The 15,427-nt window shown below is 41.3% G+C and overlaps 1 protein-coding gene across 1 annotated transcript in view; it reads right to left on the reverse strand.

The window, feature by feature from the left end:
* Window positions 1-238: 238 nt before the first annotated feature.
* The window catches only part of RAB31 (RAB31, member RAS oncogene family), a 155,019-nt gene continuing 139,830 nt past the window's right edge, over window positions 239-15,427 (reverse strand). Inside the window, exon 7 of the mRNA XM_010373425.2 lies at window positions 239-3,572. Coding sequence (XP_010371727.1) covers window positions 3,478-3,572 — 95 coding nt within the window. The 3' untranslated portion in view covers window positions 239-3,477. The remainder of the gene's footprint in view (window positions 3,573-15,427) is intronic.

A 15,427-nucleotide genomic window follows, 5' to 3' on the forward strand; every position in this document is an offset into this window, starting at 1 on the left:
TCATTTTCATTACCTGGTAGCTTTCATCATGTGGCTGGGCCACATTTCATTTTTCCATTTCCTTAGTGGAAGGCAACATTTTGCTATTGCAAACAGTGTTTCAGGGAACATCCTTATGCATGCCTGCATATGTACAGGCGCACACATTTCCCTGGGGAATCATCATTCTCTGCTTGAGTTAACTGATTTTTAAAACATGATTCTACTGAACATTGTAATAAGAAAAAGACAAACTTGATAAAACTTAAAATATTTATTAGCATGAATCAGTGTATGTTAAACCAAAAATAACAGATACAATTGGGCATTGTTGATGGAAATGCTTTACTACAGAACAGAATACATGGCGGAAAGGTCCTAGCTGACTGCAGCGGTGTCTTGTATGTGCAAGAGCTGGGTCCAGCCCAGACAGAAGCTCTTTACAAAAACATGAGAAAAGGGAGCAGTTTGCACAACAGGGCAGTGCCATCGGATTATGGGGTCTGGTTTCGAAACGATGTTAAAACAGTAAGCTAGATACCCAATCGGTCTGAATACAGCTCAGAGCCCTTTAGTTTATAAGCTAGCTCACCATTCAACTTGCCATGAGCATTGCAGAACAGTGAGAACCGGAGCCCACGCAAAAAAGCTCAGTTTCAGCCATCACATGTCAAGGTCCTTGACTGTAGAGGAAATGTTTCAGTCATCCAAACCTTTCTCAGAAAATGAACTCAGTTTCCACGGGGGCACAGCCCTTATTGTTAGTTAGCTAAAAGTTAGTTTCGGGCCTTCAACCTTTTGGTCTGCAAGGTAACGTCATATTCAACAGCCTAATGTGCCATTTTTAACCATAAAATGGCAAGTCAATTATGTGGCGATGTAAAATGCTTGCACAACTCCACTGCCATTCTCAGAGATTTCCACTGGGAAGCCATCCCTCTGAGAAGCCATGTCTACCTTATATTAACACACGGCTAGGGGCCAAACTCAGCCAGTGAAATGGATTATATGTCACAGTAACACATATACAATCATATTTACACAGATACACATTCATGCCACACATGAAAGAAAAAAAAAGGGAGAAGGAACAAATTTTGGAAAACGATGCCAAGGATGCTACATCACATGAAACTACATGACTTTTTTTTAGCAACAGTAATTTCCAGGCCTTTACATAATATTATGTGGTTATGGTTCAATTATTAGACAGCCAGGAAGTAATCCTGAGCCAAAACAAAGGAAGGCTGTAAAGTCTCATTGTAGATAAGACCTCAGCATCCACAGAGAAGGTACAATGTTTATGCGAATCCCAGTGTGCCCAAGTGTGATCTACTCTCTTCACTGACTGCTCTGAGTGCTGATGAGAATATATATATTGTCCTCTGACTGGCTTGAATAGCTAAGGCAATACAGAAAGGTAACAGAGTGGTTTCACATCCTCATGTGCTTTTGAAATAAAACCATGGGCTCATTAGTGGGTAGCTCACTATGTGTGGCTAAGACTAGACATTTTATGCAAAACACAACCACTGCAAACCCAGCCCAAAGATGCAAAACTCTCAGCTAGGATACTTACCCCTCAGCTGAAAACCTGAACAGCTGTCAAGAGATAAACCCAGGTTCTCAGGGAAAACTGGATGAGGAAAGGTTACAAAATAAGCCTGCATGTCAGCTGGAAAGAGGTCACTTCAATTTTCAACTCGATTTTTTTTTTTTTACCTTTGGCAAGGGTATGATCATTTCTTGGCCTGCAAGCACGATCATGCCAACCATTAATGTGGACAAGGTGGAAAAAACCCTAAAAATCCCTGCAAAAGGTCTTGCCAAGACATCCAAATGCCACTTGCTAACGGTTTTTGAGGTACCTATTTGGGAGAGCCAAATGGAACTCTTGAAGCAAAATAAATGTTTTCCAGTCCTTCACATCCTAACACTGTCAATGAACTCTGTTAAGTTGAGTGACGTGGAGGCGTGCTGAGTAACTGAAGTGCCAGGTCTTTAATCCAAGCAGCTCACGATCTCTTTCCTGACTTTCACAATATAGATTGTCAATAAAGGTTAGCTGTCCCTTGAATGCTTATGGTAAAGAAGGTACCAGCTGGCCCTGGTTAGCACACAGCATGATTAACCATTTCTGAGCACCGATCCTAATGTCCTTTAAGAATCACCCCCTAATATAAGCCCTGGCAGGAAATCAACTGCTTCTTGATCCCAAGTTTTTATGAACATTAGAATGGTAATAGAATGTGAATTTTCAGCAGGAATCAGTTCTCTTCCTTTCCACACTTTTTTGTCCTTTACTTCCTTTGGATTCAAACATCTTTAATTCATTGAGCAGACAGGGAATCTGAAAAGGAAGGTTTTCATCGAAGGCCGGCCTCAGGTCCTCGGCATCCCAGGGCCGGGCCTCTGGTTAACCCTAAAACCCTTCTCCTCAAGCTAGAATCATAAAAATACTTTTTCTGATTTTGTAGTTTTTTTGGGTCTAGAAGTTTAAAGTGCTGATACGTCCCCTGGCTGGCTTTCCTGTAACCTATTATTAATTGTTATTATTAGAAGTTTGCCCAATGATTTAGATTTAAACATTAAATTTAATTCCAGTTAATTCTCTTCCCCTAGATATGGCATCAAGAGATATTCTCTTAGTAAAGTAATACTATGTGCATTAACTTCTCTAAGAGAGGAGGAATGTATTCCTGCGGAGGAGATGCATGTCAGGTGGTCTCTTGAATAACGTGTATATCCTGCATCTCTCACCACTTACATGGTAATTACTTAAATCACTCTTTCAAACTAGGCCACCCGATCCCAAAATTATAGGCAATAATTTAGTTTGATTTGGTTTGTTTGGGTATATATGACCATAACTTAGAAAAATGTTCACCAATTCAAAGTGATGTAGACAACAGTTGCTAATATACTTTTCCTGGCTTCTGTCATAGCTCAAGTCTCAGTCTGAGTGACGCTCTACTGACACTTCTCTGATTTCCTTCTGAAAAGTAATAAATAAAGGCTTGCTTCCAAAGCTAGCTAAAAACTAACCTCCTGAATTAAATTTGCCTTTCAGTGAAGGTTGGTTAGGTAACAAAGGCAATGCCATTGAAGTAGTTACTGGAATTTGGATAGGTGGCACGGGAAATCCGAGTGGAACACCACTTTAGAATCCCACACACATGATAAGGCAGTAAGACGTTTGTACATCCAAGAATTTTTAAAGGTTTTTTTTTTTTTTAGCAAAAATGCAACTACTTCCCTTCTGTGTGCATTTCAGACACTAAAGGCCATTTTGTGGTGGCTTTTCTCAGGGTTTTCTAAAATCATTTTCAGGAACATTTCCTGCCCCGCCCCCTGCAGGTCTTCCAGGATGCAAAGCCAGTGTGCTCACTCTTCTCAAAGCGAGGTGCCAGGCCACCGAGCATAGGGTCCTTCAGCAGCGCACAGCATGTGGGCTCTGGCTTCTTCAAGTACCACGGACCACGGGCCACGGCCCTTGGGTCAACAGCACCGGCGGCTGGCTTGACTGGTTGGCTTCCCAAGTTTGATCCCATTGTTTCCATTTTCATGGGGGTCCAAGGGTGGGATCTGGCGGCCTAGAACAAAAAGGAGGCCAATGGTGAGTTCCCTTTCCTACAGCCAACACTGCACACACAGATTTTCACCCTGCTTCAACACTCCTGCTTAATGTTTGGGCTCTGCAGAAAATAGAGGTGCTCCTGGAAGGGCTCCTTTCTCCTTCCTTCCTTTCCTCCCTCCCTTCCTTCTTCCTATCCTTTCCTCCCTAGTTCTGCTGCATAAAGCCCAATTCATGGGCTTAGGAAGTTCAGGTGAGGAACAGTCCAGCAGTTTCCCGATGGTGTGGATTTCCTGGGCTAGGAAGATCCACTCCTGGGGGCAGTTCCCACCCAGCCTCTGCTCATCAGCGCACTCTTCCCTCCCTGCCTTCCCACAGACCCGTCCTGATTTAATGAGCAGCTTTCATGGTACCGTGACTTCAACAGTAACAGTGAGTACTCATCCATCTTTTCTGCTTCTCAAAATAGAAATGGATTTGAACTGTAATCTTCCTAGCAATGTCATTTACTAACACTCAGCTCATCATCCCTCGTCCCACCAAGGCATTTAGATCATTAACTGGAAAGCCCTACACAGACACTTTTCATAGAAACAGGATTTTAATGTCATCCACAAGTAATCTTATTTTTACTTAACTTAATTTTAAAAATTATCAGAGAGTCTCTATAAATAAACACAAAATAAAAATTAATCAGGCAATGGAAGGGGCCAGGGAGATGATAGCTAAAGGGTATGGGTTTCTTTATGAGGTGATTATTCTAAAATTGACTGTGCTGATGGCTGCAAGGATCTGTGAATATACCAAACACCACCGCATTCTACACTTGAAATGGGTGAAATGTGTAGTATGTGAATTTTATCTCAATAAAGTTGTTTTCTGAAAAAAGGCAATGCAATCTGGAAATAACCTTAGTAGCTCCCAGTTTTCAAAGATTTTCACAAACACCATCCTCACCTCGCCCTGTGAATTTGATGCAATGGTCGTTATTATCACCATTTCACTGTGACTCAAGAACTTGAGCGCTTTGCTGAAGGTTCCATCAATACTAGGCAGTAGTAGAGCTGGTGCTTTGATTATAATCTACACCTTGATTTCCTCATGGGTCCCAAGGCCTGTGCTCTTCCCATTAAACCACATTAGCTCTCTCTGCTACTTTTCTATCCCCCTTGAAAAAGGCATGAAACACTAGCTCTAAACTGAGGATTCTGTTTTATTCTTGAGACAGGGCCTCACTCTGTTACCCAGGCTGAAGTGCAGTGGCTTGATCATGGCTTACTGCAACCTGAAATTTCTGGACTAAAGGGATCCTCCCACCTCAACCTTCTGAGTAGCTGGGACTATTTTTAAGTCCTTTTTTTTTTTTTTGGTTGTGCTATTGATTTATTTTTCCCCAGCACATCTTAAAAATCACACACGGGCATTTGCTTAGAGAACGTACAGTCTAAGAAAACCAGTAAGAGGAGAATCTGAACACACACTGAAAGCACGGAATACTGACCATGTGTTGAGCCCTGAAAAAGTCTTAATGCAAGTGGATATTCCCTAATGACCATATAGAGAGCCAAAAACACCCCAGAAGAGGTGCATTTCCACGTGGGATATAAAGAGTTGATTTCAAAGGTAATAATACACTGCGTAGATCAGTTGGTATGGACAGTCATCAAAGCTTAATTAAGCATAAAGATTAAGTTCACCAGCACTTAACTCCAAACTCAAAAGTGATAGTAGAGATCTTCATTTGACGATGAAGCAAATGAAAAGTTTGCAACAATTTCTGCAGCTGTGGCTTTTGCCATTTTGTGTAGCCAACAGAGATCTACAGAGCTTTTGCAGGCCATCCCCAGAACACTTCAGTTCTAATCCAGGAGCAAAGGAGACCATAAGCATGAGTTTTCCTTTTCTGGACAAGCTATTCTTTTAAACTTAGCACAATTAAAAGGGAGTAAACAAAATGCCTCTTCTACTTGGTCAACCTTAAGTGATAAATAAAGAAGGAAGTCTCCAATGGCTACCAGTACTCTTTAAAGATCTAGCCAAGTCAGATCTTGCCAATAAAGAGCTACTTACTCCTGAAGAGAAAGGGGTGACAGTGTCAAGTTACATCATTATTGAAGTTAGTAATATTTTAGGAGCCTCCTGAGTGTGTTACACACCGAGGAGGACCTTTGCTTTTGTACCTGAAATATTTTTGGACAGTACTATAATTCTCATGGGTACAGCTGTTGCCCTAGTTAGCCAAGAGCCAAGAGCTGTTTACTTATCAGTAAAACGAGTTGACATTTTAGCATTTTTTTATAGTATCCAAATCAACATCCTATGCTAACATCAACTCTGTGGTGTCCTTATGCTAACTCTAATGTTAGCACAACAACATTAGTGTTTTAGCCCTCCACGACTTTACTTCCCTCATGTCTTGTTTTCATAAGTTTTTTGCTTTGGAAGTATACAAATTAAAGAAAAAATTTATATGTAAGACAGTTATTAAAATGAGAAAAGTATAGTGAAAATCTAGAAACAAAGAGCGTATAGATAGCAAAGTAGGATGCCAGGACGGTCTGTCCACACCTTTCGTCGCTTTCTGCCAATTCCTTCCTCTTTGCTGCCTCTCATTTCTCTCCCCAGTCAACAATGAGCACTGATGCATAGAATGCAAAATTGAGGAAGGCCTGGCTGTGTCTCAAGGAGACTCCCCTCCCACATGCTTTGAACTCTTAGCAGCACTCCTGAATCAGCTGTCGAACCTGGCTTCGTAGGAGTGCCAGGTTCCTTTATCTTCAGAATATTCAAAATTTCACTTATTAGAGTAAAATATTTCTCAGACTTCATTTTTCTCCTTTGGTAGAAAGAGTGTTGAGATGTGAGAGAATCAGCATTCCAGTTCACTGAACTCGGGCCAGTTATTTAAAACCTCCAAGCCTTCCTCACTTATAGAGGGAATGTGGGAAAGAAACACACACGGCCATCACTAAAAGCAGAGGAAGCAATGAAGATGGAGGGAGTCCCCAGCAGTTGAGGGCTTCTGGGCATGGCTCATGGGTTTTGCATGGCGGGGAGAAATGCTGTGTGACTCATGGTCACTGTCGATTCTCAGGGTTCAGTCAGTGGACCGGGACCCATGCTGCTCATCTACAAAACTCCCAGCCTGGGATGAGTCACACACATGCCAACCTCAAACACAGGGAGAAGGAAATGCTTCCACACAGAGACAGAGGGAAGCCAGATCCTAACAATGAGGCCGGCACCTTTAAAAAGAGAAGGGAGCCTGCACCAGGAAACCAGAACGTGAAACCAGCACGCAAACCCTGAACGCGAATCCCGATCTTAGGGCCTAAGGTATTCAGAACTTACCGGAAGGCTCAAGGCACTTACACAAAGACATGGTTTTGGAAAATGGCCATGGCATTCTGTACCAAGGCGATCACCTTGGAACACTGTTGAATCAGTATTATTTACACGGGCATAGAGCGGGACAAAAATATATGCACAAACATCTGAAAAGGCTCTGAGCCTTGTCTGCAGGTTTCCACTCTTACAAAATGTGCTCTAAGTACTCAGCCTCCAGAACAAGTTGTCCTTGAGCATAAATTTGAGGCCAGAGTGTTTATTTTAATTGGGTTTGGATTTTGTAAGATGCTGTCTAGGAGAAGTTTAAAAGATTTTTTTTTTGAAGTTCAGTTTTCCTGAGAGTTGACAGTCTAGAGGAAAAGCAGGTTTTAGAAATGATTCCACAGGAACACAGTATGTGAAAACAAATTCCTAGCCTGTAAGTTTTATCCTGGCTCTGAACTGGTCTGTAATGCATTTACACACAACAAAAATAAAACAGCAAGCTTAGCTGGGGCTGTTCCCTTTCCCCGTGGGGTAGACCAGCCATTTCCTGCGTGAGCGCTGAATCCCCCCTAACAATTCCGCTGTATGTAATTCTTCTCTCCTTTCATTCCAGTTCCAGTATTTACTAGGCTTGGCTATCTTTTGTTTGGTGTTAGCAATGCTGGCAGTTGCTGTGTAACATCTATTTCTTGATCTGATTTTCTGAATCATCCAGATGAGTAACTTGACCAAGTTTGCTAGGCCTTGGCAGTATTCACTCTTGATAATGACCTCTAGCCTCTAGCCATGTAGAGAGGGGGTCTCTGGAACACAGCAATGACTCACGATCATGGAACATCGTCCTAAGAATGCAGAACTGGGGGACACACACATGCTACTTGAAGTTATTCCCTATCACTGTCCTTTTGCTGTCATAAAGAAGACAATATTAGGATTACTAGAAGGCCCTGAATTTTAGGATAAAGAAGAACGTGCTACATGCTATATAGGACTGGAATGGATTCTCAGGTGAGAAGCTCATTGGGTCAGAAGGGTTGGAAAGCCCAGGTCAGGGATTAAGTGAGCCTTAAACGTGCCACAGGGAAACAGGAAGCACAGATGGAAAGGGAAACTGTGGAAGATGCTTGGCAGGAGATGACAACTGCCTGGAGGCAGGAGAGTCAAGACAGAGGCCAAAAACCCTGAAGTTAAAAGTCTAGGGAGGTAAAGAAGTGGTGATGCACCTACACGAGGGGAATCAGGGAGGTCACAATTGGTCCAAAATGCCGAGTTGTCCAACACAGAGGGATGTAAGCTACTTTAAAATCATCTCAGCAAACTAACACAGGAACAGAAAACCAAACACCACATGTTCTCACTCATAAGTGGGAGTTAAACAATGAGAACACATGGACACAGGGAGGGGAACATCACACACCGGGACCTGTCAGGGGATGGGGTGCAAGGGGAGGGAGAGCATTAGGACTAATACCTAATGCATGCAGGGCTTAAAACCTAGATGACGGCTTGATAGGTGCAGCAAACCACCATGGCATATGTATACCTATGTAACAAACTTGCATGTTCTGCACATGTATCCTGGAACTTAAAGTTAAAAAAAAAAAAAAAAGAAAACCTTAAAAAAAATCATTAGGCTTCCCTACCACTCAAAGGCACCTTTCCCTTTCTTTTTTTTAATTGATAGACTTTATTTATTTTTTAAGCAGTTTTTGGTTTACAGAAAAAAATTGAGTGAAAAATAGAGAGTTGGTATATACCTTCCTCTCCTCATCTCCAATTTCTCCCATTTTTAACATCTTGCTTTAGTGGAACATTTGTAACAACTGATGAACCAATATTTGCTGAAGACATTACTAATAAGGATAGTCTACAGTTCACAGGAGGGTTCACTTTTGGCACTGTATGTTTTACGGGTTTTGATAAACGTATAATAGTATGTATCCCTCCATTATAGTATCAGACAGAACAGTTTCACTGCCCTAAAAATCCTGTGACCCACCAATTCATCCTTCCCCCAACAACCTACAGTAACCACTGATCTTTTCATTGACTCCACAATTTTGTCTCCTCCAGAGTGAGGGGTAGAGTGTAGTTGGCAGAGTGTCATGTAGTTGGAATCATACAGTGTGTAGCCTTCTCAGATTGGCTCCTTTCACTCAGCAATACACATTTAAGGTTCTTCCACATTTTTTATGGTTTGATAGCTCATTTTCTTTTTATCTCTTATAATATTCCATTATATGGATGTATCCCTTTAATTTTGTGATTTTAACATTTAGAAATTATAAGACACAAAAAGCACAAATCAAGAGGGAAAAATCTGACAAACTATACTTCATCAATAACTAAAAACCTCTTTTCTCCAAACAACACTGTCAAGAAAATGAAGACAAGCCACAGCATGGGAGAAAATAATTGAAAAACAAATATCTGATAAAAAATATGTATCCAAAATACATAAGTAATCTTTAGAACTCAACAATAAGAAGACAAACAACCCGATATAAAATGGTTAAAATTTGAACAGGCTCTTCACCAAGTTATACAAATTGAAAACAAGCTCATGAAAGGACACTCAACATTAGTAGTCATTAGGAAAATGCAAACAAAAATCACAATGAGATACCTTTTTATGGTTTTGAATGGTTAACATTTTACAAACAGACAGTACCAAGTATTGACAAGGACTTGGAGTAACTGGAATTCCCACACGTTGGTGGTGGTAATATATTGTAGTGAAACCACTTGGAAGAGAGTTTGGCATTCTAATCTTAGAAAGTTAAACACACACCTACCAGATAAGCCAGCCATTCCATTCCTTGATATTTACGTACACAAAGACTTGTACATGAATGCTCATAGCACCCTTACTGGTTATCACCCAAAACTGAAAATAATCCAAATATTAGGTGAATAGATTAACAAATTGTGGTTTATGCATACAATGGAATACTACTTAGGAAAAAAAAAAGGAACTCAGCAAAATCCATACTGTCTTAAACTCTGCAGGAAAACTGATCTAATTTCTTGGATAAACAAATTGCATAAGGGGAAAAAAAGAAAGATGGAATGGAAAGCTATTGCTTAAGAGAGGCCTAAAAGACACACCAACTCATCCCAGCATGATGGAGATTATTTCCATTCTGATGTAAACAAATGGTAACATGCAAACAAAGAAACCATTTATGACAACTATGAACTTTTTGGAAATTTGACCACCGACTGTTTATTTGTGATAGCAATTAATATAACAGTATTCTGGTTATTCATATGATAACATAGTTGTCATTGTTTAAAAAAACTATGGACAAAATATTTACAGATTAAATTAGATGTCTGAGATTCTCTTCAAAATAATTAGGTGGTGAGCATAGGATGGGATAGAGATGACACAAGTTTTGTTTTGAGTAAACAATGGCTCACTATATTATTCAGTGTACTCGTGTATATGTTTGAAATTTTACATAATAAAGTGTTTTTTAAGTTCCCTGGAATCTGACCATCATGAAACAACCACTGTTAACATTTTGATATGTATCCTTCCAAGAAGGATATATTCTTGGAATAATATATTATTTATCATTATATATGATATACTGAAATATATTATGAAATATATGAAATATGGATATTAAAATATATTATGAAATACGAAATATGAAATACATGAAATCAGGATATTATATGAACTGCTCTGTAACTTCCATTTCACATTCAATGATTTATCTTTTTATGTCAGCAAAGATTTATGTCATCCTTTTGAATTACCTATTTATATCGGTGTACCATGATTTCTTAAAAACTATTTCCTAACTTTTGGAGTAATTTCCTGTTTTCTGCTATCATGAATAATGTTACGATAAACCAGGCTGTGCAATGAGACACGATATAGACAAGCTAAGAGCATGTGCCCCGGAGCCTGCCTGCCTGTCTCTCACTTATTAGCTGTGTACCCTGGAGAAAGTTACAAGCCTCTCCAGGCCTCAATTTCCTCATCTGTAAAATAGGGATGATAACAGTGCCTACTCCATAGGATCAAGGGTGCATTAATGAGCTAGTATATATTTCAGCAATGGCAACAAAAGCACAGAATCAGAGCTCCACACATGTTAAATCTTGTTATTATGTTTGCACACCTGACCAATTTCTTCTTTCGAATTGCTGGAATAAAAGACATGCCTTTTGAAGACTCAATTTGCCCATATGCTGAAATGACATTATTTCACATTCACTAACTCAACTTTTTTGGGGTAGGAAAGTTTGTCCACTTTCTTAAGTGGATTGCATTTGGTAAATTAATGTTTTGGGGGGTAAGAAAGTGGACAAACTTCGTCTTTGTCATTTCCTTGTTCCTTAACTGCTAAACTTACCTTCACCTGACAGCTGGCTGTACTATTATAAAATCTGCAAACCTCTTGCTTTGCTTTAAAATTTTTTAAACCTGCGATTAACCAAAGGCGCCTATAGCACAACACTCTGTGAACAAATGATTCCAGAACAAGACATGATCACTACCCACAAGTCTTAACTTGTTGTCTTTCATATTAACACCCTATTCCAATTTTCCAAGCCAATATGCTTGTGCCTCTAAATATATTTACCCTTATTTATTTATTTTAGAGATAGGATCTCGTTCTGTTACCTAGGCTGGAGGGCAGTGACGCAACCATAGCTCACTGCAGCCTCAAACTCCTGGGCCCAAGTGATCCTCCTGCCTCAGTCTCCAGAGTATCTGGGACTATAGGTGTACACCACCTTGCTTATATATTCACCTTAGTAAAACAAATGTTTCTCACTTTGCTTTCAAACTAACAACAAATATAAAACCTAGTCTAATGTCTCTAGTGTCTCCAAGTATAATTTTCAGGAGAAAGTCCTGCTTTCTCTGCCATAGTCAACATTTAAATTAACTAGAGCAAAAGCAGAGCTATTTTGCTGGGTCCCACCTCAATCCAGACATTTTTCTGCTGAGACTGCAGCTCCACCTCTCTTTGCCCTCAGGAAAAGTTAAAATACTTTTTAAAAGATATTTGAGTAGCGTAATTAAAATCCACAAACCAGATGGGCATGGTGGCGCACACCTGTCATCCCAACACTTTGGGAGGCCAAGGCGAGAGGATCACTTGAGCCCAGGAGTTCAAGACCAGCCTGGACAATACAGCGTGACCTCATCTCTAAAAATAAAAAAATAATAATAATCTACAAACCAAAACTTGGGTTCCCCACAATCCAGAATCCTATATGCTAGGCGCATAACCAAATCCGGCCCAGAGCACTTGTTCCTATGCCAATCCTCCTCATGCCGGGAAACAGAACCCGGGGATGAGTCTTGGTAATGCCGTCTTCCGCATTCCCCATCTCCTTCCGGTGTTACTGGTTCTTCTTCCAGAAGATTTCTGAAACCCAGCTCCACTTCCTCCACCCTCGTCCAAGCCACTTCTCTCCTGGATTATTACAATCGCATGCCAACTGATTGACACATGCAGAAACCTTCCTCCTTCTAAGTGTGATCTTTTTTTGTAAATGTAAATTGGACACTGCACTACTGCTTTAAAAGCTCGAGGGGCTTGGCCGAGCGCGGTGGTTCACGCCTGTAATCCCAGCACTTTGGGAGGCCGAGACGGGCAGATCACGAGGTCAGGAGATCGAGACCATCCTGGCTAACATGGTGAAACCCCGTCTCTACTAAAAATGCAAAAAACTAGCCGGGCGAGGTGGTGGGCGCCTGTAGTCCCAGCTACTGGGGAGGCTGAGGCAGGAGAATGGCGTGAACCTGGGAGGCGGAGCTTGCAGTGAGCTGAGATCCGGCCACTGCATTCCAGCCTGGGCCACAGAGTGAGACTCCGTCTCAAAAAAAAAAAAAAAAGCTTGACGGGCTTCCCATTGTTTCCGAGTATCACCCTTACCCCCATGGCAAGGCCCTACCGAGTCTCTAACCACAACTTCCCACCGCACTCCTTGCTCTTCCTTAAAAGCACCAGGCCATTTCCTGCCCTTTCCTGCCTCAACTTGGCTCCTGCGGTTTGCTCTGCCTGATAGCTCTTTGCCCACTGGCCTTTTCTTGTTTTTCAGGTCCAGCTTAAAATCATTTCCTCAGGGAGGCCTTCCCCACCCAATCTAAAGCCACTCCCTCGCCCCATAGTAACCTCTCACAGTCCGCTCCTTCCCTGCGCAGCACTGATTACCAAGAGTCACCAGACACCGATCTGACTGTGCCTGCAGCTGTCTCCCCCTCTCTGCTGTCACTGTGCTTTGTCACCTTGCTGTGCCAGGGTCTAGCATGGCACCTACCCATAAAAGAGCACAGTATCTATTTGTGAATAAACGAATCACGAGTAAGTAGGCTTGTCTAATCTGCTGTTCTTCAACCTTAAATTCCCAGAGAAAAGTGATTACATTTCACTTTATATCATGAGATGAGGACGGAGATCCAAATTCGAAACCCCGAATTTAGCACCATTCCATTTACTAGTCTCAGCTTTATGGGGAATATAAAAGACAAGCTCCCAAAGAACTTGCAATCTCCCTAGAACACCTAAACACTTGGAGTATCATTTAAAGATAGAATATGTTTAAGTGTCAAAATGACAGAACAAACCAAAAGTAACCTCAAGGTTTTACTTTTCTTCCTTGGGTGTAAGAACCCAAGGAAGAAAAAGAAACAAACCCTGGGTAGAAATGCCTGGAAGAGAATGAGCACACGCAGGCAGATACAGTAGGTCTACAAATGTGATTTAGAAACGGGTGCCTAGAGGAGTACCAGTCAGACGACAATATATATGAGGAGGACAAACTGTGCACAGACCACCCCAAACAGAGCAGCACCTAAATCCTTTGCAGGGTAGCTTCAGTCTTTAAAAAGATAACATATTTTTGTAAGCAGTCTCCAGTTAGACACTGTATTTGCCAATGTTCAGAAAACACAGTTGTCTCATTTCTGGTTTATGAACACTATGGGAATGCAAAAGAGAAACACCTCTTCATTCGAGTCAGTGTGAACTAATTTTGTTTAAGCACACCTTTTTAAAGGGCTTTTATTTTCACAGCTCCTTAACTTGTATTGCATCTTTTCTCCAGGCATAGTTGACTGTGGAACATAGTTGACTGTGGAACATTGCTTTGGGGAGCCTAGGTGTCAGCAATATGTAGTTCTATTTTAAGCTCAGGGAGGAGCACACGTAATATAAGTAGGAACAGGGAAAAGAAAAATAAATGAAAAGTCTGCTGCAATATATTTAGGTGCACTTGGAAGTGTGTTTTAAATTAACCTGTAATTATGCTACAGAATCCCATTCTGAAGAAAATCACCTGAAGGAGAAAAGAGGCAAAAGACGGGCACCAGTACTTACACATGCAGATAGACAGGCGGACAGATGGACAGACAGACGGATGGACAGATGAATAGATAGATAGACAGACGGATAGACAGATGGACAGCTAGAGAGATGGATATACACACAGATGGACAGAAGGACAGAGACAGACAGGCAGATGGATAGACAGACAAATGGCCAGATGGACAGACAGATGGATGGATGGACAGATGGATAAACAGACAGATAGATGGATAGATAGACAGACAGACAGATGGATAGCCAGACAGATGGACAGACTGAGGTTTTGCCATGACTGTTTATTTACAAGCTTTCTTTGTTAAGGCAATTACAACCAAAGTATAATAAAACAGAAACAATTGTTTAGGTGACATGAAAGATCAGGTGATGTGGGTATTTGATGGTTGATACAGGAATTAATTACTTTGAAACCATAATTACCCATGTTTAAGCAAAGCACTTGTTTTTTCATAAAGTAGACCACCAGGATCTGAGGAATTAAACTGTTCAAAGTCCCTGTCACACACAGGAAGGGATTTATACTGGATAAATATCTTTTAAGTTATTACTACAAGCCATGTGTGGTGGCTCACACCTGTAATCCTGGCACTTTGGGAGGCCAATGGGGGAAGATTGCTTGAGCTCAGGAGTTTGAGACCAGCCTAGGCAACATGGTGAGACCTTGACTCTACTAAAAATCCAAAAATTTAGCTGGATGTGGTGGTGTACACCTGTAGTCCCAGCTACCCAGGTGGCTGAGGTGGGAGGATTGCTTGAGCCCAGGAGGTGGAGGGTGCAGTGAACTATGATTGCACCACTGCACTCCAGCCTGAGCAACAGAGAAAGACGCTGTCTCAGAAAAAGGAAAAAAGAAAAAAATGATATTACTATAGTACTTCCTGCTCAGGCTTCCTCTCTTTTGGGTCCTTATTTGATTTTTAAAAATTTTAATAATGACTTTCATAAACTTCAGAAAGTCTCCCAGTTGGTACAGAGACCTCAAGCTGAAGTTCAGGTCATAGAAGGCACCAGGCTCCCCTGGCTGACCACTGCTATCTGTGCTGGGGGACTTCCAAGGCCAGGGAGCTAGGGAGGAGGAGGGGGCTCTGCGGAATACGCAGGGCTGTAAGGATGGAAGGTGCTAAGGCAATCGTCCTCAGGAGCTATGTAGCTTCATTCGTTAAAACCACCATGAAAAACAAAATGT

The sequence above is a fragment of the Rhinopithecus roxellana genome, chromosome 21 (assembly GCF_007565055.1).
Source record: "Rhinopithecus roxellana isolate Shanxi Qingling chromosome 21, ASM756505v1, whole genome shotgun sequence".
Taxonomy (NCBI): Eukaryota; Metazoa; Chordata; class Mammalia; order Primates; family Cercopithecidae; genus Rhinopithecus; species Rhinopithecus roxellana.